The sequence below is a fragment of the Drosophila miranda genome, chromosome 2, assembly GCF_003369915.1.
Source record: "Drosophila miranda strain MSH22 chromosome 2, D.miranda_PacBio2.1, whole genome shotgun sequence".
Lineage (NCBI taxonomy): Eukaryota > Metazoa > Arthropoda > Insecta > Diptera > Drosophilidae > Drosophila > Drosophila miranda.
The window spans coordinates 3,484,847-3,510,430 of NC_046675.1; the positions used below are offsets into that span (position 1 = coordinate 3,484,847).

At 45.6% G+C, this 25,584-nt stretch overlaps 1 protein-coding gene across 4 annotated transcripts; it reads right to left on the minus strand.

The window, feature by feature from the left end:
• Positions 1–5: 5 nt before the first annotated feature.
• LOC108157759 (octopamine receptor beta-1R) lies at positions 6–25,120 on the minus strand. 4 transcript variants are annotated; one of them, XM_017289940.2, is made up of 8 exons: positions 24,977–25,120; positions 10,369–11,023; positions 7,344–7,541; positions 7,110–7,281; positions 5,781–5,917; positions 5,516–5,698; positions 5,289–5,442; positions 6–3,394 (listed from the first exon to the last, which is right to left on the minus strand). In XM_017289940.2, the coding sequence occupies exons 2-8, from the start codon at positions 10,836–10,838 to the stop codon at positions 3,137–3,139; spliced, it is 1,572 nt and encodes a 523-aa protein (XP_017145429.1). In that variant the 5' UTR covers positions 10,839–11,023; positions 24,977–25,120; the 3' UTR covers positions 6–3,136. The 4 variants fall into 4 exon arrangements, with proteins under 4 accessions (XP_017145429.1, XP_033244984.1, XP_033244985.1 ...); XM_033389093.1 differs by lacking the exon at positions 24,977–25,120 and adding an exon at positions 24,642–24,761; XM_033389094.1 differs by having other exon boundaries at positions 3,301–5,129.
• Positions 25,121–25,584: the final 464 nt, after the last annotated feature.

The window sequence follows — 25,584 nt, forward strand, 5'->3', positions numbered from 1 at the left end:
CACAATTGATGTTTTGAACCTTTTTATTATTATTACTTTATTCCATACGATTGTAATTGCTTCATTTCTTGAATGTACTCGTACACGGGTACACCACATACAATACATACATACATACATACATACATACATACATACATATGTACATGCATATCATTTCCCTTTGTATAATAAATATATATATAATATAATATAGTTTCCACTGACAAAACGCTTGTTAACATTTACCAAAGTCGAGAGAGCGCGAGAGAGAGTTTGTCTCTCGGTTCTCTCGCTTGTGAAACTTGGAAGGTATCTCAGCTCCGATTCCGAAAATTGACCCACAATCGACAATCGCAGCCACCAACAGATTTGTATATACTCGTATTTTCCACAAATTAATTAACATTCTGATGTTCGTACCCGTTTGCTACCACGTTTCCTCGACGTACAATAATATTTGTATTACATATTTAACGGGCCACAGGGCCACAGAGTTACGTATAATTCTACAAGTTTGCACATTTATTGGTAATTACTTATTGCAATAATGTGGTCTGCCGTTCTCCGGTTTTAATGCTTTCCCACCACATATTGTACACATCAATAATACACACGGATACGAGTATTTTTAACAATTATTTTACCATTATTATTATTGCTCACAATTTGTAATTTCATTACAAAATATTGTAAGCTTTAGCTCAACGTTTCTCTTGGACATTTATTTGATAGCGATTCTGTTTTGGCTTCTTGTTTATTCTTTATTTATTATTTTGTGTGACATCTATTGGCTACACACAAGATACACACGATAGATTTAGGGATTCAATCTTCTACACACACAGATCTACATACATATATACAATTACAGACACGGTCAAAGCTTAGGTAAATTGTATTTCAAATAGCCGCACGCATTGTCATAAAGGTACAATAAAATGTAGAAACGAAATGAATCAGTCAGTAACGTTAGGATAGAGGCGCTGGAGCAAAGTCATGCATTGTCCACATGAGATATCATATCTCTTCGTTTGGGATGTGCGAAACTTATCTGGGACTGGATCACGGAATGAGTCGACTAGCAGCTATCATCATTTAGTTATTTAATTTTCTCCTCCAGCGTTTGCTTAATTTATTTATTTATAACGAAAAGTCACATGCCTCCTACCGTCAGTTGACATGCCAATTTGTTGTTCAACTAAATCGTATAGCTACATATTGTTTATGACGCTTTTTGCCGTTCGAAGCAGTTGATTAACCAACTGCCCGACACGTGTGCCGTACACCTGGTGATACCCTAAGATTGCTTCCTATTTTAGGCTCACTTTTTTGTATATTTATTTAATCAGGTATACTCGTATGTTTTGTATTTCCTCAACGGATGCAATGCTTTTCTCAGGACAATGCACCTGGAAATCTTTCGGGCTGGCATTTACACGACATCGCAATCAGGCACGTGAGTCAACAACAGTAGCAATGCGGCAATGAAATAATTAAAACTCTTTTGGCTGAGAGTATCCCCCAGTCGTTCTATCCCTGCCCGCCCCTTCGTTTGCTCATTTAACATTAATTTAGCTAACAATATTTGGCTACATTTCGAATGTTATCGGCGTTGCTGACGGCAAACTTATGCCGTGGCGTTCTTCAGTTTAAACAAAAAGCGCCGAAAGTTAAATAAAGCAAATATTGACAAGACTGCCGTACGGGCGGACGGGCAGACGGGCAGACACGGAGGGAAAGGAAAATACTACCTATAATATACCCCGTAGTCATTCCGAATCCGAAAGAGAGGGCCGGACGGTTGCCAATTTGTCGACAGCAGTGAGCTCTTAAGCCGGCGCTTTAAATAATGACTTTGAATCGCAGGAAAAAAGTGAGCGTTTGCTTGTATTCGTATTTGGAACGATTTAATATTTTAGACAAACAATTCCAGCCAATTTCTTGTTTGTTCTATGCTGAACCCCGCTGAACTCCCTTTGATTTATGGGGACGACGAGCGACGAGCGACGGCGAACGGCGATGACAAATTCGGGTTGGGCGTGTGGCTCAGGGGCGTGGCAGTTACAGTTGTGGCCGAAAGCGAGAGTAAACCTGGCCCAGAATGAGCGATAAGTGTATTGTGTGTGCTTTCAGTAAGATTGTCTAGGCAACAGAACAACGGCTGGCATGGGGGGCTAGAGAGGTCTACAGAACAGTTCTATGAATGTCAATTGCATCTACATACAATACCTTGTATCTCGTATCTTGTATCGACAGTTGCATCAGCAGGTAAAGGTAAAGATAAAGGTAGAGGTAAAGGTAGCTATAGTTCATATGAGTATACTCCTTATTTATGTGGCTTTGCACTACATACAACATTTGTGAGAGACTTGAAGTCCGGCAGCTACTAGGTACTAACGACAGAGCAGAGCAGAGTGGCTAATAGACCCCATGGATATGATTATGTTAGTTTTGCTCAGGGCTCTCTCTATATATGCATATTTGAATGATTATAGTATGTGGTTATATAGCATATGACACTCATCTATATAGTATGTATGTTTCTTTGGTTTTAGTTCTATGAACAAGATCATTCGAATGTATAACGAAAAGGAGTTCAAAACAGTTCAAAACTAAATCATTTCTTTGAGAAATATCAAATTAAATTCAAGTTCTAACCAAATATTTGCTTTACTTTCATTCAAGCCTAAAATTGTCTTTTTTTATGTTTTTTACTGTAATTGCATTCCTTTTCCACATCCTCATATTTTCTATAGGTAAACAACTAGCTCTATATATACGTATATCAAACATACAATATCATATTTTACATATACTCGTATATTCACTTGTGTTTCTCTAAATGTCAACTGAATGCTTACTGAATGCTTTATGGAATTCCTTGCTCGTTTTCATGTCGAAATATTTCTATCTTTATTTCCTGGTGATTTTTTTGCTGTTGCACCCTTTGAAGGCTGACTTTTTATCTGTGGGATTGTCGTTTTGTTCTTGTTGTAGCTTTTGTTTAAATTCTGGAAATTCCTGTCGATGCAGTGTGTGTGGGAATTTGTGATTAATTTTTCAATCTGGCAATAGCTTTGCACCTAGAGACAACTACACAATCATATATGTACACACACTACGCACACAGAGGCGGAGGAGCATTCCAGGGAGACTAGTTGGTGTAGAGAGGATGCAACTGCTGCTGGGCATCCGTGGTGGGTGTCACATTGACGGCGTACTGGCGGGCTCGCATTACACCCATGTGTATCTCCGAGGAGGCCGTTGAGTTCATACAGTTGGGCATTTCGGCCGATCCCGAGCCGACCCTGGCTCCGTTGGTCCCCCTCCTGCTGGGGCCGCCAAAGTCCAGATCCCGGCCGCCCCTCCGGTGGCTGGGGCGACAATCGATGAACGCATAGGAGCAGCAGCTCTATGGGGAAGAGAAAAGCAGAGACACATACGCACAAGTCCGCAATGAGATTGGTGAAGGAGCAGTCCCTGGAACTCTGGCCAGGGCATAGTCCTCAGATATAGTATGTGTATTAGATGTGTTATAAGTTAATAGAGCTGCCACAGAGACGTGGCTTACTACTTTGGACGAGTATATGTAGTAACAGTACTTAAAGGTTAAGCATAGGCAAACGACGTTGGGGACGGGACTAGACGGGACACGACGAGAGGCACGAACGAGCAGGCGGGCGACAGTCGACAGGGGTGGCAGAGGCAGGGGCAGAGAGCAAGCGGATAGATGAAGACTTTGTGAGCGAGTGGTGGCGGCGGCACATGTCTGTGACAATTTGGTTTTACACAAAAAACAAAGAAAAACCCAAAAATGGCGAAAAAGGACAAACAAAAATACACAGAAAAAATGCTAAACTCAAAATGAAAGACAACATTCGGGAGGCGAAACAGTTGATACCCTTGCAGATTCGTTATATGGGTTCTTCTGTGGATCTAATTGGTTTTGGTTGGCATTAGTTCGAATTTCAGAAAGTGAGAAGAGAGTTGCAGGACTGCAGATTGACTGCAGATTAAGATAGATCTGTGCAGGAAAAGCATAGATGATCATTGATCATATACATGAAACATACAGACGGACATGACTATATCGAGTCGACCATGAAATATGATCAAGAATCATAAACATATATCTACATACTCAGTAGAAACCAAAACGATGATTACCAAATCATAATGCCCTTAGAATTTGAAGGGTATAAAAATGCTAAACAAAGTGAAAGACCGGATATTCGTAGAAAAAAGGGATCCCATGACCATAGTCCTGTGTGTGTTTGTGTGCGACCCTTTGGGTAACTGTGTGGGTGCATGTGCGTGTGTTTGTGTCAAAGTGTGGCACAAAAGGGGACAAGGAATAAAAAAGAGCCAGGATAAATAACATTTCATCATCAGACATTTGTGTTTCATACATTTTTGTGTGTGTGTGGAAGGTGTTGTTGTTGTTGCGGCTGCTGGTGGCGGGCAAGTGAGTGTGTGAGAGGTTGTTAGTGTGTTAGTGTGCATACTCATACATATACAAGTGGAGAAGAGCTTTTGCTTTTAATTTAAATATTACATTTTATGCTTTATATTGCATACTCGGGCGCGTTTAGCTTTTGTCGGGCATGAGGCAACGAATCAGCAAAGAAAGCCCCAGCTGTGCATGGAAGAAATACAGAGAGAGAGAGATAGAGAGAAAGGTAAGCAAGATGTTGAGCGATTAGAGAGCTAAAGCGTTAGACCGACTCCAGGCAGAACCCCGGAGCCAGGAGCTGGCTTTCGATATGAAGGAGCGAGAGTATGTCAAAGGCAGTCAAAAGCAGGCAAAGAGGCAGACAGAGCACGTGCAGAGATTGTTCTTCAGGCAAAAATGTAATAGAATTTGATGAGATTTTCTTTCAAGCAGCCATAGCAATATCTAATAAGTACGCTACTCTTTCTACGCTTCCAAGTCGAGCTACTTGGCTTACTACTTATGGGCCAATGTGGCTGCAGGAGATACAATAGGTACTCGTAGCTACCAAAATGTGCGCCCCTATGGCGGTGGCTCTTCTCGATGTGGCTGTTGTACTTCTCACTCGCATTCGCATTCTCATTCTCGTGGCCGTGGCCGTGTGGCTGTCCCCGTCCTTGGTCGTTGCAGCAGTCGCTGGAGCTCTTAACTAAGTCTAGGACGGGTGTGCAGAGAATTCAGTGGTAATGGTGGGGCCGAATCAATAGCGGAATTGAACTGAATATAACTCAATGTCGGAAACAGGTAAAAATTACTCAATAGATGGCCCCCACGCCCAACCCCAACCCCATCCCCACCACGCACCCGTACTCACCTTGAGCGTCTTCTTGAAGGCAGCCCTGAAATCGCGATTGAAGTATGCATAGATAATGGGGTTCAATGCCGAGTTGAAGTAGCCGATCCAAAAGAGGATGCCCACCACGACACGCGGAGTAATGCAGCTATCGCAGAGGGACGAGACGATGTACCTGTCCGCGAAAAATGGAGAAAATGGAGAGATTACATGATTATTGGGAACTGTATCAAGTGTACTGTACGCACCATAGGAAGAAGGGCAGCCAGCAGAGGAGGAACGCGCTCATTATGATGCCCAGAGTGCGGGCCGCCTTTCGCTCCCTCCGCATCGTCGTTATGGTCGATTGCTCCACCTGAATGCTCGGCCGGGGCTTGGGTATCTGGCTAATCTGCAGATGCTTCTCCAGGAGGAGGGCCGCCACTTTGGACCTGGCTCGCACAAGTAATTAGCGTTAATTGCCGCTGGGCAAATGAATTGGCCACTTGGCCAATGTTGGCAATGTTCGGTTACCTGTATACGAGACGCTCCTGCCGGTCGGCCTCCTGGTAAATGCGGTAATACATCGACAGCATCACGATTCCCGGTATCCAGAAGCTCATCGACGAACTGACAATGGCATACGCCTTGTTCACTTTAAATTCGCATATCTGGCAAATTGGTAGAGCAGAGTAGAGCAGAGAAGGGCAAGTCAGAGAGCCAACTCAATTAGAGCCCGTTTCGAATGTCAACAAATCAAAATGGCTGTAGACGTGGTCGGGTACCACATCACCCGCGATCCAGTAATGGAATGTAATGCAACTTGCGGCTGCTCAACGTTGCGTATGCGTAATGCGATTATTGCAATGCCAAGTGCGGCAATAAAAACTCAATTACAGCGTGCATTACGGCGCTGCCAGGAAGGACAAAAGGCCAGCCAGAAGACATCTAATCAGATTTATGGCAAGGACGAAGTTCCACCCGTCCGACAGACACCATGTTCCTGCCTTCTTGTTATTAGCATAAACAAGTAAAACTAATTAAAGCCCAACTCGAATGCTAATGTATGCAAAGGCCTTTCATTGGGGAGCTTCGGCAGGCGGGCAGGCAGAGAAGGAGGCATGACAGGTGAGGCACAGAACAGACAGAACAGACAGAAACAGGCAGGAACAGGACGCGAAAATTATGCACAGCCTGTGCCAAAGTCATACCCAATGCAAAGCTCAAATAGAATTATGTACATTTATTTCTCCATCAGCATTTTTATTGCGCAATGAGACCTGGAGGACGAGTAGCTAACGGAGGATTGGGGATTGGGCTGCATCGGCACCCTCAGAAGTTGGCAAATATTTGGACTGGGCCGGGCCGAGTGTCGAAGCATGTGGTAGGTAGGATAAAACCAATAAAATGGAGTAATAAATATGCTACCTGTCGGCTGAGCGCCTGAAAGGCGTAAAACTGCTTCGGCCACAGAGAAACATAAATCAATTTCCGTTGAGACGGATACAGGGCCCGGGGCTAGGATCTGTCTATGGTGTTTGTGCGCGCACACGCTCGTGTGATGTGATGCAAAATGCATGCAAAGTCGATACCGCACACAGACACTGAATTAGAATTTTCTATTAGTTTGATGTGCTAGAAAATTGAATAAATAATGCACAGAGCAGTCCGGGGTAGGGCAGGGCACAGCAGGAAAGGGCACGGTAAATTGAACTTCAAACCAATCTGTAACCCATATCAAATTGAATGAACTTAGAAAGTGGTTTCCCACATTGATTCACCTACTTAATTGGCTTCTTCCATTTACAGTGTGCAGACTGCAATCAAATTCATTATAGCCCCCTCTTAAAGTGCTCTACTCACATGAGGATTCGACTTGAGATACTTCCAGTTCTCGCTCGTTGTGTACCAGCCCGAGCAGATGGGCAGAAAGGAGAGCAGCGCCGGCGACAGCCAGACCATCAGGAGCATGTAGCCGACCCGCCGATGCGTCATAATGAGCGGATAGTCCAGTGGCTGGACAATGGCATAGTACCTGGATGGAAACTTGAATTAGATTCCTATTCCTTTTAATGTGCGAAACTCTGGATCACTCACCTGTCCACCGATATGCAGCAGAGGTGCATTATGCTGGCCGTGGAGAAGTAGACATCAAAGCTGTTCCACATGTCGCACATGATGGAGCCGAACATCCATTTGCCCGATATCATAACGGAGGCATTAAATGTCATCGCACAGAGGGCCACCAGCATGTCGGCCACGGCCAGTGAAACCACAAAGTAGTTGGTAATGATGCTGCAAAAATGAAAGAAAGCGTAAAACCAACGACCAGACGGAGAGACGCACGAGACTAGGCGAAAGGCGAAAGGCGGAAGGACACACACGGAAGCCACTCTTCTCGAAGACTGCTCCTCAAACTGCTCTCAAATTGAATTTGAGCATTAAGCTTTCAGCTCTCAGTGGCACTCAGCTCTTAGTGCTAATCGTCTCCTCAGACTTGGGGCTCTAAAGTTGAAAACTTTGACGCACATCCACACCCGCACCATCGTGGCACTCACATTGCTTATTCGCCGCGTGTGACCGCCAGTGAATGTGGCTTGGCGTGGCGCTTCTCAGAGTGGATTTCATTGTTTAATGGGTTAATTAATAATTAGCTTAACGCCGCCACAACTTCCACCGACAATCAGCAGCATTGCGTGGCACCGCAAAATGTTAAGTCAATTATGTGCACGCGGCGTATACGCAACATGGCGGATGGCAAATACGTTTATCGGCGAGGGCCGTCCGAACAGATTTCCAGCACACACAACCCACTTACAGCCAAGAGTGAATCATACTTTTCCAATGAATCTTTGACGAAGGAAAATAAAGAAAAACCAGACTGAAATAATTTAATATGAATGACGGAGGGCGAACTTTCGTGCATTCGTACTCACACCAAGGCCAGAAGTGAAATTCAAGCCGAGTCGTTGCTTGACACTGTCTTTGACCTATATCGTCTATCAATATCTAAATCTAGACTGGCTAACTATGGGTCTCGTCTTCCTTCAGCTACAGTGTACGTTTCGCCCGGACATTGAACTGCCGCCCACAAACCTAATTAAGAGTACAGAGCCGCAAAAGGGAGTCAACCGACCGGTTGAGGGCGAGCTTTAACCACCGCAAAGTCCTGTACAAAGCGCACAACAGCCGCATCAAAGGGAGAATGAAAATGTTATTGAGGCGTTGCTCGAAAGCCGATTAAATAGTGGGTGGACGTACAATACAAGAGGAGGTCAGACACAGAACGAGGAGGAGGAGGAAGAGAAGGAGGAGAAGGAGGAGATTGGGTTGAGGATGGTTGATAGGTGTCAAGTTTGATTACAATTATGAGTTGGCAGTTTTTGTGCCGTCCGTCGATGGAAGTGCCAGTGGCATGGCAGCTAATAGGAAAAGAAAGAGGAAGTGGAGGAAAACAGGAAACTGACCTTGCCCGCGTGGCCATGAAGGAAGTTGCTCTTTAATTTGTCACTTTATTTATTGATTGCTGAATGTCAGGGAATCCTGTTCGGTTTATAATGGAGGTTTATCGTGTAACTGTCCATCTCTCATGGGATATGTCTATCCCCATGCGAGGCCATGTGCGTAGACGAGTACAACATATTTCAGAAGATGGAGGAGGCCTAAGTGGGAATACATGTTGTTTCGTAATTAAGTCTAATTTGCCGTGATGATTTAAACTGTGTACCGAGGCATAAAAGGTGAAAATGGTGCGGAAAACGCACATGACAATGAGCACAATAATGGAGGGGCAAAAAGATGAAGACGAAAGCGAAAGCGAGGGCGAGGGCGAGGACGAAGGTGAAGGTGAAGGAAAGGAGGACCCACAAACCGTCGAGATAAAAATGGCAACATGAAATACTCGTAGACGCAGTCAGGGTCAGGTCCCAAATTGCCTGTCCCTGGCAGGCTAAATGAGCCTCTGTCTCGGTCTTGGTCTCGGTCTCAGCCTCAGCCTCATAGAGAGAGACACACACAAATGTCAGGTGTGTGTGCCATGTCACCAAGGCATTGCCAAGAGGCAAAGGCAAAGGCAATGGCAATGGCAACGTTTTCTTGAGTCTGCTTTAATAGTCTTCTGCCTTGACATTGAACGTACCGGGGGTTAGGTTACAGCATTGTCGCCTCGAAGCCCCTCCTCCTCCTCCTTCTCCTCCTCTGGCCAGCCTATCCTTATTGTCTGAGTGTTTTATGTTTGGTTGTTTAAATGCCAGCGATGTTGGGCTTATGAATTTGCGGCTAAAACACGTACAGAATGACGAAGCCCAAGGCGCACCACCTGGAAAAGCGACCCCCAACAGGCATATCTCATGTGGAGGCGGCGCTCAATTCATAAATTTGACAAATTATATGGCCGCACATAAAGTAAATGGCAATAGCAATGGCAATGGCGTCCCCTTAAGTAGGCAGCCATATTTTTATGCTCGCTGTTTATTAACATTTCTAATGTAATTACGCCCGTATCCGTATCTAGGTATTTGACTCTGTCGCTGGGCAAAGGAATCAACCAGCCACGCCCCATCCATCGCCTAGCAAAATCCAATGTACGAGTACAAGACGAGTTCTGTTCGCCTGACACGCAAAAATGGTTGGAAAAATATGATAAATGATGACAAATTAATGGCCACACCAAAACGAGGCGAACCCCATCGCGGTCAACATCGCAAACGAAGCAGCACTCGGCAGGAAGGTGCGAAATACGAGCCAAGGACAGAGGCCATGTCCTTGACAACTATATCTGACAATGTCACATCGGGTAGTCCGCACAATTCAACAACAACAGAAGTGAAAGAATCAAGACAGAACTGAAGGAAAGGAAATACGCTTACAATAAATTCATCATTCAGAACTTGTCACTTGAATAAAGCTCTCACCAAATAAAATATATATATTTACTCGAGAGCAATCGAAGAGAATTTAATGAAATTGAAACCCAGTCGATTAACATGGACCACTTGATACTCGAGCAATAAATTAATGAGAAGGCGACAAACAAGCGGTCGGTCAGACATATGTACTTGCATACAAGCACACATACACAACCACAATGCGGACAGAGGACAACAGCAGTGAAAGGACTCACCGCAATTTCCGGTGGCGCATAACGGACACAATCACCAGCATGTTGCCCAGGATGGCGGCCAGTATGATGAAACCAATAATGAAACACTTGACGAAGACGAATGTCAGATGTGTGCTGCCCTCGGCATCGTCGTCGGCAGCGGCGGCACTGGCATTGATGTCCTGTCCTCGGCCAGACACAACGTCTTCGATGGTGACCGAGCTGCTGCTGATGCTGCTGCCGCTGCCGCCGCTTCCTGAACTCCCAGCACCGTCGTCCACGAGACCGTCGGCAATGAAATTCAAATATCGGGCATGTGATGCCGAAGCCTCCAGCAATGGCATCGGTACGGTGAATGGCTCCAACTGCAACTGGAACTGTGACTCCTTTGTCCTACTGATGGCGTTACTGCTGCTGCTGCTAAAGCTCCCCTCGAGAATTGTCCTGGCCGTGCTGGCTGCCGTGGATGTAAGTCTTTGTAAGAGCGTCATAGTAGGGACCACAATCCGTATAGTACATATGTACCAGTACAAGTACGAGTACGAATACGAGTAAGTGCTAGTGTTCAGTGGCAAAAGCCAATGCAGCTGTGGCCTTTAAATGGGAACGACATGAGGCCCGACATTTGCTCTTTCGGATTCAATGAATGCTATTATGGCCAATCGTTTGCCAAGTCCTGCAATTGAAAAGATAAATGATTGATTTAGTCATATTTCTGTAATGCCTTTGCCCTGAAAAGAGCAACTCGAGTCTCGAGCCATTCTCTCAATGGTGATGAATGGGTAAGTGAGTTTTATTCTGAATAGATATTAGTAATGATACTTAAATAAAACAAGCATAATACGCTCTTTTATACATTATTGCGGTTAAGAGGGCATTGGAATTTATTGATTTTCTCGGGCACAACCCACGGTTTCACGGGATGGGAATAGGAAGAGAAATTCCATCATTTATAGGATCTGCTTTAACTCCGATACCATTCATCATGATAGAGTATGGGCACTTCTTTAAGGCTTCACTCAACATTTGATTCCTGTTTTGGAATTCCACTGTCGCGTTCTGAATTCGATTTCCATTTACATTTGCATCAATTTGGCATTTGTTGTGGCAGTTAAATGAACCGCAACGTGCTGGCTATTTGTCTTCTATCTGCCATTCAGGAAGAACAGGCAGCGCAGGGCTGGCCCCCCTCTCATCTACCCAAAGGAGCAGCTTCAGTGGCTTGGAACAATTTGTAGAACATGCAAATCTCAGAGGCAGGCACACACCCAGACCCAGGCAGACTAGAGCAGACCCCCATAGTCAGTGGCAGAGTCAGAGTCGGAGCTAAGCCCATAAACACCTTGCGCCTTTGATGGCATTCCATGGGTATATAAATTTCGTTAGCCGCAGGCTCTGTAAATACAAAGCCGGGCAGACAATGAAATTGAAACCCACACAGAAAACACTTCCAAGTGCCCAGGGGTGGTGCGGCTGTGGCTGTGGAGGTGGAGTAGTGTCTTAGACGTAATCCCACTCAATTGGTTTAATTTACCATAAACAGCTACCATGCACGAGAGCCGTGAGGGGAAAATTGCCTCTCACTTTTGGGCCTAAAATTGACTTCCTTCCGTTGGTATGACGGAAGCAGCTGCTGATACCATTCGTGCCTGCTGCTCGATGTCTCTCTCTCTCTCCTGGAGCTGGTCGTCGTCGTGGCTATATTTTATCATCAGCGGCAGAGGCTTATCATTAGCAAATGTCAATTTTCAAATTATGTACATTTATTTTGCAATTTGCTTGCCGCGTAATCGATGCCAGCATCCGCCACCGCCTCCTGCCACACGAATTTTTGGCAAATACTTGAGAGCCGAGGGGTATACTTGTGGATGAAAGTAGGCAAACATTTGGGTGATTCAGCTCATGTAATTCCCATGTTAGACAAACTAAGTAAAGTTCAGCAGCCAAATAGGGAAGGGAGTTCTATTTATTTGTGTCGTACATGTGTGCCATACATATGTATGTGTGGGTAGGGGGGAGAGGGTCTCTCGGGTGATGGACCACCTCTATTTCTCTCTGTGTACCTTCAGGGAAATGAGTTTTATGTGGTTTCTGCCCGGCACTGTGTGTATGACACTCAGTCACAAAGCGACCGCGACTGAAGTGAACTTTAAATCAATACAGAACAACAAATTGAAAGCCTGGCAGTCGCGCTTTTCCACTTTGCCTCGAGTCTCCTCTGGCTCCTCCTCTTAGGAGCCAAGTGCTTTTGTCAAACGCATTGTCAATACGTCATAAAAATAACAGCAAGCGAAAGCAAGACAGCGACAACAGCCTCGCCAGGGCCCCAACCCCAGAGCGGAAACACAGGCCCAGCCCGAGAGCCCAGCCCAGCTCAGGCCCACACCAAGGGCCCAGTTTTCTGGATCCAGCCTTTGTCTGAGTGAAGAGCAGAGGTTGTTGGAAGGAAAAACCGTGGCACAATACATCATATGCAGCAGGTGTGGTGTGCTTCCCCGCATTCCATATTATCTGATATTTCTTTATAATGTTTTTCCTTTTTACAGCGAGCATCCACCCAGATCTTGCCCGCATCTTTACCTTTTCCTCGAGCGACTTTTATTTGTGAAAGTATCTGGGATTTGGCAGCGCCTGTTTACCTTTGGGATTCATTCATTCGTTCGACCTTTCAAAGTTAGCCGAGCGTACAGTGGATGCAAATGCTGGGCATACGATAAAAATGGTTTTATGTGTTTAAATTCAGGGATAAGCTGAAGCTGAAGGAGCGGACATCTCCTCAAGGTATCATCTTATTCATAAGTGATGTAAAATGAGACCAACTTTAAATGAATCAATGATCAAAAGAAATGTATGCATTAGTCTAGTGATTCCCTCTCGACGATTACGATATAATCCAAATTGTGTCGTTTCCATGGGTCGAAATTCTACACCCATTGTGTCTGGCTGTGAATCATCTCCTTTGCGAGTTGTGTGGCCCATTGTGTGGGGTGCAGTTGGGATAGGAGTTGCGGCGAGACTTTGGCTTGTTAGTTATTTATTCTAACTTATTCTTTGCTTATTTGAATTTGGCCTGTTTGCTTACAGCTGAGCGCACAAGCGATGGTGTTTGCTCTCTCCAAAAATCCCACACAAAGCCGTACAAATACATTTCGAATTTGTCGAATTTTTTCTTGCTGTTCTGCGGTTTATGTTTGGCTTGGATTTGGATTCGGGCTTGGGATTGGGTTTGGGTTTGGCTTAGGCTTTGGCGTGGGTTTTGTCTCGCCCACAGATTGATGGTCAGCTTTAATTACTTTTCGAATGGCAGTTGGTACCCGCTTTTCTTGGGATTTAATTAATTTTTAATTTATACAAGAAGACAAGGGGTTTTTTTCTCCCTTTCATCCTTTCCGCTAATCGATTTGCGGCCCGAAATGCCACTTAAGCACACGCACTTCGTCCTAATGGAGTGACCCAATGGAGATGAAGTCATTTATCATTGGAAGCATTATCCATAAGACAGGACAAAGGAAGCAAACTCATAAATACACGACCCTCCGCAAAGCGATTTAATTGAGTGCTAAAAGCCTTAAGACAAAGCCCCCCGGAACAAAGGCCGATCGGAGGGAATGAAATCGGGTCTGAAACTGTTGTCAACCGCCGGACAAATCGGACGAGGGGAACGGGTGTATCGAGGGGGGGGGGCCAAACGGAAGGCGGAAATGGGAAAACGAATCGAGTCGAATCGAATGGCAGCGAGACGAAACTAATTGGACGCCTGGAAATATGCAAAGATAAATTGACAGCGGTCAGCCGCAGCAAAGAAACAAGGTCGCCTCTCCTCTGCCGACGCGTCTGGGGGATCACCGAGGGGAAAACCAGAGTTAACATTGTTTCGCTTATGTTTCGACCATTTGCCAAATCAAACAACAAAGGAAACTCAACGAAAATGAAAAGAAAAATAAGAAAAATGAAAAGCGTAAAGCGAAAAGAGGTACCCGCCATACACCACCCACATGGGTATACGTTCTGTGGGGTTTTGGAGGCTATCAGGCAATCAGGCTGCCGGGGCGGAAGTGAAAGTTCAATTATTCATCTAGCCATCTTGCCTGTGCCTTCTTGCCTTCCTTATCCTCACACACACACCCACACACACACAGATACATATTCATATGCTGGCCATCAGCGGTCTGGTCTTTCGGCCTTGTTCGCATTTACATTTTAAATTGCAGTATTAGGAGCTCTATTTGCATTGCTTCTGGCCTCAAATACGCGCTACTCATTCTCTACCAGCATTCTTTTGTAAATTTGGCTTACATTACACACACACACAGATAGGAGTACCCCCGCACCCTCCCACACACACAGACGGACAAGTTTTGGGCCGAAAATAGATGAGCATTTTAGTTGGCATTTTTCAGGTTGGCATTTTTGAGGCTTGACAGCAGACAGCAGCGTTGACAGCTGCTCCAGCTCTTGGTCAGCTGCCTCTGCTGCTGCTGTTGCTGCTGCGGTTCCTGTGGCATTGCCGGTTCCGAGCCCTGCCTGTCTGAATAATGAACTGCATAATTTGAGCCAAATTTTCGTCCAATTTAAGGCCGCCTCCGAGTCCTCCTCCTCCTCGCCTGCAGGCAGAAAATAGGAATTACAGTTTCAAACATGCATGAATGCCAAATGTCAATGATATACAATTATGAGAATCCAATAACCGCACATTAATAAATGTACATAATAATTATAGACTAAAAGTCGCCACAAATCCTGGCCTAACATATATTTCAATAGACTTTTGCAACATATTATGTATATTTATCAATAACCGCAGTAGTATGGTAAAGTCAGGGACTTTGCAAACATCCAGCGGGGGGAGAGAGGGAGGTGGTATCCATAGAGAGGCCATATCGTATGGCAAATAAATTTCTTAAATTTGCAGTAATTTTATCTGTATACCAGGACTCCCTCCGCTAATTAGATTGCATTCTTGTCTAGCGGAAATTGGGTCAGACATTAAGAAGCGCCCCGGCAAAGGGCGGAGCACACACTGCAGCCCTGCCAGCCTCTGCCTTTCCATAAAGTGGCGGTTATGCAATTTTTAATTAATTTCGATGCCTGCTGCAGCGGCAGCCGCAGCCGCTTCTGCTGATGCTGCTATCCGCACCCTCCCACACACACACACACAGCCATCACCCAGGAAAACTCTATGCTATATGGATTCTGTGTGTGTCTGCAGTTTGCCATTTGCATTGTAACTGCATGCCATGGCAGTAGATCTCGGGGCGCTTCCATCCATCGCTCATACTCATAGTCAGAATCAGACTCGTACTCGTAACTGTTGAATATTTGAGCATATTTGAACACGGACCGAGCACCGAACACCGAACACCGAGAAGCAGGACTCGGGCTTCCCAATTGCGATCCATGATGCATGTGACCCTGCTTCCGGCGGGTTGTTTATAACATTTACACGGTTACGGTTACGGTTATGTACTGTACTCCTGGGTTAAAGCCAAAAAGTGTGAAAATTGTTTGCCCACATGCCCTGGGTCCTCTTCTTACCAGTGGCGTAGAGACGGGACTCTGGCGGGGCTCTGGCGTGGCTCTGGCGGGGCTCTGGCGCGGCTCTGGCGTGGCTCTGGCGGGACTCTGGCGTGGCTCTGGCGGGGCTCTGGCGGGGCTCTGGCGGGGCTCTGGCGTTGGGTTGACCAAATTTACACACGCACCAGGCTGTATTAAAATAAATTTACATCACATCGCTTTCCTGCTGACTCTCGTGATGAGAGGTTTTGGAATGACAGACACAAAAATATAACGACTGAAACGTGTCCCTTACGCTTTAATTGAAATACAGGGTGCTGCTCTCTGTGGAATAGGGGAGACCAGTTTTCCTTTGGAGAAGTGCGTGCGTAGAAAATATCATTTGTGTATCATCGTGTATATACCCCTATTCGTGCTACAGGGTAGCAAGTTGTAAGAACTACGCACGACTGGCCGTCCAGCTACTGCGAAGAGTGTACTATGTACTCTTTTGGCATGCACGGGTGTACTGGCACTCGTATCGGGTCTAACTTGTGGCTGGCTGTACATATGTTTTCATGCATGTCTGTGCATGTTGGAGTGTGCTTAGGACCTACCAGGACACGCACTGGACCACCCAGATGGCGGCGGCAGCGGTGGCAGAGGCGAGCAGGTGGCTGGCGCTCCTCTCATGCGTCTGCCGCACTGCCGCCTTGTGGCTGCCTTCCGCATGATTTTGCATTTCAAATCATTTGCCAGTGCGAGAGAGATGAGAAGAAAGAACTACAAAGACAGAGAGTGGGGAAGAGAGGAAGAGATGGGTGGCAGGCCGTAGGAGCACGTGCAGTCATGCCACATACAAACATACTTCAAAAGCCGCTGGCTTTATGGCAAGAGGAGAGAGCCGGGCAGATAGAGAGAGCGCTGCTGCACGTTGAGAACATTTTGTGAAATGCCAAGCTAACAATAGAAAAGAAGCATCCTTATCAAGGACACCACACTCACAACAAATACAGGAAAAAAAGGCTTTCTTCGTGGGACAAATATTCAGATACCCTTGCAGATCCATTGTTCCCACAGCAAAAGCTGAATGTATTATGATCAGAATTACATCTATGTGAGGAAAGAAGACACAGTTGATGCCTTGGGATGATATAATGATAAAATCTTCGAGACTGAAACTTAATGCATAAAATTTGCATCCAGATAGATCAGTTTTTCATTCCCGGTAGGCAGTGATCTGTTCCATTAATTATTCCAACCCTTCTATCTATTCGTTGCCAGCATTAAAACCTCGAAAGCACAAATACCCTTGGAATCAAACAGTATAGGGTATCCCAATCACAGGGGAAGTGGGTGGGACTCTCGTTTCTCTGGCGATGGCAGGGCGAAAAGTAGAAAAATGGAAATGGAAAACTAAAAACACAGGAAAGTATTTTGCACAATTGTTGTTACTTTTTGTGCTGATTGTTTCAGCGAGCATGTGGGGGCCGCCCAGGAGTGGAAAGATGGGCGGTGAGTCAGCCTGCTCTTGGCACAAGTGCCTGGCTTTGGTTTTTGTCTGTTATCCGCTGCAACTGCAACTGCAGCAAGCTGGCTGCGAGCTGAGCAACCTGCAGCCACACGGCTACCAGGACCTTGAGCGATTAGATACTACCCTGTCGGCGCCCTCGCCTGTTGGCAGTCAACACAAACAAGAACTTTGCCAGATAAACAGTTGGCGGAGGAGGCAGGCACCTTCATTAGCGTTAATTAATTGTATGGCCCCAAGAAGTCGACGACAACTCAAAAGTTCCGCCCGACGACGACGACGACGAGGACATTGACAAACGAAGCGCAAAATTGTCGAACAGGAAATGGAAAGGTAGAAGTGGAAACTTGCCCCAAGAGGTGGCTGCTGCAATGCCTCAACAATTAGCATTGAATCACGTACATGGCACAGCCAGGCGTCTCCGTTTTGGAGACGGCATCGGAATCGGAGTCGAGTCACTCACCTAAGTCGATAGTAAATGTCGATGGCTCCGTGCCTTCGCCACTGCTTTTGCTTCTGCTTCTGCCACTGGCTTTGGCTTTGGCCTTTTCCTGCCAAGTGCACGACCTTCGTTGGCGATTGAATTTGACATTGTGCCTGCTGGGCTCACCCACCAAAGACCGCCCTAGTACCTTCTACGAGTACGAGCCACCCGACATCCGCAATGAAAGTCAATTGCCATTTGCATTTATACCCATGCATGTATCGGTATGTTGTATCTGTGTGTGTCCCACAGCCGTTGTCTCTTAAGGGGACTGGCCCCCAAAAAGAGCGAGCCAGAATGCCACGCTTCGATGTGTAAGGGCACGCAAGTGAATCGACTTGGTACTGGCTTTGTTCTGCTCTCGAGTCCCTGGGAGTCCCTTTTTATGGGACGCCCCAGCACAGTCGACTGTATAAATGCGAGCACATTTTTATGGCATTTTCCTGGCTAATATTCCAGCAATTTTCTACCTATTTTATTTACCCCACCCCCCGCACAGACACACACAAACAGAAACACATTTGATTGGGATTGGTATTGGGATTGGGTGATGTCTTTTTCGGGCCAACTTTCCCGACCCATTAGCCCGCAATTACACACTTTTCACAGATTGAATTTGATTTTGAGAGTTCTTCCAGGAATTCACATCAAGCTTGATGGCATTTCGATGGTAAAGTTGGCCAAAAGTTGAAATTTAATTTAAAGAGCCAGCAAATCACTTACATGTCTAAACTTTCTCTTTCGCTGCTCTCATTTCATTTATTAAATATCAGACAGGAGACTGAGGAGAAGTCATAGACCTCCTGTCTGCGGGGGATACTCGTATGTGTGCCTGTATAAGGGGATGCCTCCATCCAGCTCTACGTCTGCCAGACAGTTTCAAGTGGAACGTGTCCAAAGGTCTAGCCACGCACTTTCGCCATAAATATACTTTTAATAAACCAAAAAGTAGTAGGGAGTGCAGGAGTACAATACAATATTGAAATATGATCAGAAATAGATAAAATGATTGTAGTTAAATGTAATTGCATGACTTTTTCAAGGAAAACAGAAACGGAAAACCATAAATTATTCAATTCACACCAAAAGTTTTTAGCTAAAAATAGTTGGCAAATGGTTTTCAATCGATGATTTATTATCTGCGAAGCAGCAGTCGAGTGCAGTGAATCATTGTTCAACTTCTGCACAATGCCAACTCGATTCGGGATTCAATCAGCCCGATGCTGCTGCCACACAGTCTAATTTCGTTTTTATTTGGGCCACCCAAATCGCATCGGGGAGAGAGTTCGTCCTTTTTTTGTGTGGGATATGCCCCATATCCCTTTCACGGCCAAGCTGAAATATTAAACAGACAAATATGAAATCCCATATTGATGCTCTCGCAGTCCCGCAGTTTGCGGAGAGACGGAGGACAATTTAACTTTTATTGATGCAGCATATATAATGCGATTTCGAAATGGAAACCGATTGTCAGCAAAGGTCATCCCCATTCACATTCCCCTCGAACCAAACCACTTCCATAACCATAGTTTATCCCTAGCATATCCCTCCTAGAGAGAGTAGATTGCTTGGGGCAAGGATATTGAGTGGGAAAACTGAAAGAAAAACAGAAACAACGCTCAGCTCTGCTTTTCTTTCGACGGACAGACAGTCAGACAGAGAGACAGCGGCGCGGCAGTGTGCACATGAAAAATCACGAAAAATTCAAGCTGACAAGAAACAATATAGACAAGACAACAACAGCCAGAAGCAGCATCTAATGCCGCTACAGCAGGGATGAGATATAGATATAGATACATCCCGACATCCCGGCATCCCGACGGTCTTGACGCCTGTCCTTTGTCTCGTTTACGATTTGTGGGCCATTTCCTTGAGCCAACCCCAACGCCAGGAAGGAAATTTAAAGTTTCATCTTTGAAACCAAAAACCGAAACTGAAACTCATAAATGTGCTTCAACCGAATATAATAAGGTCAGAAGCAGAATGGACCGGCAACTGTCCATAAAACGGGGCATGCAGCGAAAGTGATTGAATTAATATATGAGGGGTATATTGCAGCAGGGGGTTCGAAGTAAAACAGAGATCGAATCGGGGTCCGGCAATGGTTTGTGCTTTGGCTCTGGTTCCTGAGGGAAGACAAAGGCACGGCACGGCACGGGACAGTGTGTGTGTTGGCAGGCAACGCACGCAGCAGATATAAAGCTATATACGAGAAAGTATATGGATCTATACACATATAAAACGCCTGAGTGTGTGTGTGTGTTCTTGGCCACGCATCATAACATGTCAATACACTCTGAATCCCGAACGCCATTAAAGTCAAATGCTCTACGGGGAATTTTCAAGGCGACAGGCCAGAGCCCTGCGCAAGGTGGGGCTAAGGATCTACCGCCTGCCCTACCTCCCTTCCTCCCTCCCCCACGTAAATTCTATTGTTGCAAAATACAAAATCACATAATGACAAGGACATCGGCATATAAAAACAACAAAACAGCCCCGAAAATCAAAGTGTAAAATGTTGAAAATCGAATTTGGTCCCAACATTGAACAAAACCAAAAAAAAAAAAGGGAAACGGAAACGGATGTGCGGGCACAACGTGAGTGTGAGCTATGGGGAGTGGCTGGATGGGTGGTTGGGTGGCAAGGTGACTGTTAGACATGCCATTATTTGTTGATGTATTAAAGCTTTTATTTACATGCAGGTGAGCACCATTTGTTTGTATTTGTATTTGTATTCAATCAGCGTCAACACGAGCCCCGAAAACAAGAGAAAAGAATCGAAAAATCACACGAGAAGTGAAGGCAAATCAAATACAATCAAATCACTGGGTCTCTATGCTGTGCCGCCCATGTGTGGAGGGTGGCGGGGTGGTGTCAGTTATTCCAGAAAAATGTCAGCGCCCAAGTGGTAAACACTCTTGGGCCTCTTCAATGGCTTTTTGGGGCCAACTAATGGCTGCAATTTCGCGCTGTTTTCTTCATTATTATCGCCCTCCGGTAATGCAGACGATGATGATGATTCTGTTGGCAGTGAGGCATTGTCAGACGCATTGGGAGCTGGGAAAGCTACCCAACTGGCTGGATAATAATATGTCTAGGCCGAAGCCCCATAGGTGGCACATGGCCTACTTGGACAGCGTTTGTCCTTCGACCGGGGTCCGCCATCAGGCAGCGCCGTAATGAAGCTATAATTAGATGAGCGCAGTGGCAGTGCCAACCAACCTGGACCCCCATCCACTGCTCCGCAGTGTGTATCTTATGGATACACAGAGACAGAGACACAGCAGAGTCCTGCCTGCCTGCCAGTTGTATTTTTAGCCAGCGAAATGTAACCAAACGTTTGACTAACCAAACTCCAGATGACAGATGAGCAAAGGGGGAGACAGATGTGTTTATGAATGGGTGATTTCCTTTCCCTCAGCACTCATCCATACAATGGCCTCGTATCCTTTGTCCTTCTGTATCTCCCTCCGTACGACCGTGTACGATTATGTCTGTGTCTATTTGCTGGCAGCTAGTTAGCTGGGCATACATTGCCGCTGTGCAGAGTCACTGGCGTGCGTGGCGTATACGTAATGTGACATGATTTTCGATGGTTGCCGAATAGATAGAGACATTCCTCTGAAATTCCGCTTCGTGTCTCTCTAATCATGTATCTAATTGAATTTACAAATGCTATAAATGACTGAACAATGGCTAATGGGTGTGTAAATGGAATGTTTTGGGTCCAAATATTTAACCAACAAAAGCCTTTATCGAAGTTAATATTCAAATAGAAATGAATACCACCAATTGTCCATCAATATTTGACTAATTTCAATTATTAATTGCATTCCATTTCACTCAACATTTGATGGGATTATGTGGGAGGAAGTAATATTTAATTGTGAATTGTTAAAAGAGTCGCGTTTGGGCGGTTATTCCATCGACCTGTCGAACATATTTCTGGCCGCAAACGATGCCAATTTCCCCTAATTGAAATACCGTTCAATCAACTGCCAGACAAAGGACCATTATAGTATATATATAGAGCATAAGCTTAACAAGCGAACACTCAAATTTAGTTCTAGCCAGGTCATCAATCAAAACAAAAGCAAGGAGGTGCCTGAATTCGCCTCCTCCCACTCCATTCTGCTGCAAGTCCATGCAAGGTCGAATATTGCCCAGAACCGTACTATTATCAGCCTCCTCTCAGCGCCGTTAGCCGCTTATTTAGCCCCGTTGTTCTGGCCAATTAAAAACCAAACAAATGAAGCCAGAGGGCAACTGCGGTCCTGAGCAATGAAAATCAAATCAGATGAAGATGGAGATGCAGACAACTCATTCGGGGCACCATCAATCAAACAATCACTTAATGAACTACTTCAAAAGCAGACGATGCCCCCAATCCTTTCTATGATGGCCCCTGATCCCATGCCGGAGGCGCAACAAGAACACCAACAACAACAACGAACGCAGACAAACACGCCAATTTCCACTCGCAGTTTTGTTCTCACTTTTGTACACCCATTGCCAGAAGAGTACGAGGGTGTATTTGTCGGCGATCTTTGCGATACGATGAGTATGAAAATAATGCTATGGCCTCAACCACTATCCAATATATCGATACAATCTGCGGACACTGATCGTGTTAATGGAGAAACCCTTGTGGGAACCCTTTAGCACCTCTGAGTACCAGGTATCTTATTGTCGAATCACTCCATGCCCTTTTGTTGCTGGTGCTTCTTTTTTCCCCGTTTGTGGCATTAATTGCCTGGCGCTGCTTTTGTGGCATCGATTGAAAAAGTTTTTGGGAATATCCCCGGCTCCCGGCCACTGGCTCCCAAGTGAAGGCACTCGCCCCCACAAAAACTTTTCCAGTACTTTGGTGGTGGAGCACATAACGCTTAAAATACGTTTAATTGAGAGTCATCGGGGCGGCTCCTTATAGTCTGTGCGTGTATACAATGCGCCCAAACATACACACGTACATATGCATTGGGGGAAAACCCCGAAAGATTTTGCTCAAACTATTCGAACAATCTCTGCCCGCGGGACTACTACAAAATATTATTGAAAATAATTCGTTTACACATTGTTAAGCGATAACCGGTCTGGGGCTGGAAGTTATTTTTCTAAAATTCGATGTCGATGTTTATCCACATGCCCAGGTGGGCGGAATAAGCCCTAGAGGAGGAGGAGTGGGAGGAAGGAGGCGGTCCAGCTGAAATTAATATTGAAATTGTGGCCACAAATTCCACTTGCACTCCCCGAAAGTTGCCATCATCTTGTGTGGTAGAGCATTTCCTCTGGCCGACCGCAATTTGCCGGAAAACTTTTGAACTTTTTGGAAAAGTTTACTTTATCAACTTCTTCTTCATAGTTTCGTAAGACCAAATCAGAAAAAAGGCAGACAAGGACAGGGAAAGTTGGTGGTTTACACAGAAATGGAGGGAGAGAGGGAGTGGTATAGGGTGAAGGCAGGCAAATTACTGGGCTAATGCCTAACAAATCGATGTGCTACGGACCCGGCTACGTGACAGTTGCCAGTTTAATTAAAATGAAATGCGCTAATGGAAATCCAAACCAGAACTCAGGCCCCACAACACACGCTCCACCTTCCCCCAGCCAGCGCCACCGCCAACGCCAACGCCACCCCCCAGGTGAGCCACATTTCGTTATGATTAAACAGGCCCACGAGTGCCTGATGCGCGAATAAATAACCCACCTTCCTTCCTTCTACTCCCACTTCCCCGTGTGTGGGAGGAGAGGCAGAGAAAGTGGCAGAGACATTGTGGGGGACGCAGAGTGGGTGTCCAAGTAGGAGCCAGAGTGGGTGCGGATGGGGGTGTGGGTGTGGGTGTGGGGGAAAAACCTGAGATCTACTCGTGTGTGTGGGAAAACCTTTTCAGTCGGTCATGTCTATATTTTGGTACGTGAAATATTTATAATTCCATTTTGAACAGCTCAAGGCAAGGATAAGCCTAGGCTGGACCTTATTTTTAGACACTCTATGCCACAACAGAGTGGAGTGGTATAGTTGCAGACAGACTGTCAGCCAGGGCATAGGAAAACTATTAAAATTTATGCGTAGCCAACAGTAGAACAACACAAATGTCGCGGCCTTTGGACACACACACAATACACTCAGAGCCGCAGCAGGAGCCGGGGTGGAAAAACGTATCAGGGGACAGACGACATGTAAATGCTGACAAACCATAAAATGTGGCCAGCCATGGAGTAATGCCACCTGCTGACAAGTGGCCAGGACCTTGAGGTGGTGGGAGTTCGCTGAACTGCCGCGGGCCTAATCCCATACGGAGACCTCAAGAGCCTAACTCAGCAAATCCTGTGGGATGTTCTTAAAGCGAATGTCTGGCAGATGGCAGAAGGGAAATTTGAAGGAATACGAGCGTTCCCTGGATTTTAGATTACAAATTTTACATTTTCTTTTAAGCTGGACTTTGAAATATCATCAGAAAATAGTCAATTAAGCAAAGTCATAAATTTCGCCATAATTATAAACTGTATTCCAACAGAAAGGTCGAATAGTTCGTTAAATTTCTTCACAAATGAAACTTTTTATGAGCCATAAATGAAAGTTTTTTCTCTCTTTTGTGCTCTAGCCATCTTAGTCTCCATTTCCAAGATAACTTTCACTATTATCAAGAATAGTTCACAGTTGCTTTAAATTCAATAAACGAACCATGAAAGCACACAAGAGATAGTACTTATACTTAGGCAAAAAAGTGTTGACAAACTAGAGCCATGTCGGGCATTTAAGGCCCTCAGGCAAAAACTGCTTACACAGATTCTTGTTTGCCGTCATCGTACTCGAATTTATTGTACTTGTTGTTGTTTGGGCTCCGGAGAGACTTGGTCCCGGGATGGCCAACTTAACGCCTTCGAGTTGTAAAACACTTAGCGGTTTTTTCGTGTTTTTCCTGCTTTTCCTCGTGTACTCTACTTTACTTTACTCCAAACACACACAGGGCCGGGGGTTAGGGAAGGAGTACCCTCTGGAAGGGATGGCTGGATGGATGGAGGCACAGGCACACAGGCACACGCGATGAAATCCGCGCCAGGCAAATTTTTGTTGTGCTGCAGATAATTTAGCGCAATTTACGTGCAAATTTGCTTACGTTTACTCTCCGGTGGAGGGTGATAGCGCACAGGTGTGTGCACGGCCCGTTGCCAGAATGATTCGGAGATTCGGAGAATGTCGAGAGGCCCCAGCCAGGCTCCGGTGCGCGGACACAACCGACAGGAGCAAAGGACAACGCACGACTGCGGGCCACAGCCGAGCACCGACTCCCGACCATGATGCCACCGATGGTTGTTGTGTGATACGTTGCCGACAACGGCAGCTGCTCGGCATCAACATCGGCATGGCCATCGGCATGGGCATCGGCATGGGCATCGGCATTACTTGAAAGTAAGCAGAAATAGAAATATGGAAAAGAAGTAACCAAAATAGCAGCCGGGAAGGGGATGGAGTGGCTTCCACTCCGGCTCCGAGTGCGACTCCGATTCTGTTGCCGGCGACAGCAACAAATAAATCGCTAGCAGATTATTCGTGCTGGCACCCACTAGCTCCTACCACGTACATCCCACAACCATACCATTCCATGGCACAGCCATCTTCATCCTTCATTCATTTCTTTTAGTAAAGTTTTTTGACACTCGCGCCTGTGTGTATGCTACGAAAAATTGACAGCAGCAACGGAGGAGGACAGGACATTTTTTTTTT

Excerpts from the sequence above, each read along its gene's own strand:
- LOC108157759 (XM_017289940.2), bottom strand. The coding sequence starts at position 10,838 with ATGACGCTCTTACAAAGACTTACATCCACGGCAGCCAGCACGGCCAGG. Across the intron at positions 5,918-7,109 it reads ATCTCAAGTCGAATCCTCAT|ATATGCGAATTTAAAGTGAA; the intron begins GTGAGTAGAGCA and ends CCAATTTGCCAG. Across the intron at positions 5,443-5,515 it reads TGGCTGCCCTTCTTCCTATG|GTACATCGTCTCGTCCCTCT; the intron begins GTGCGTACAGTA and ends TTTCGCGGACAG.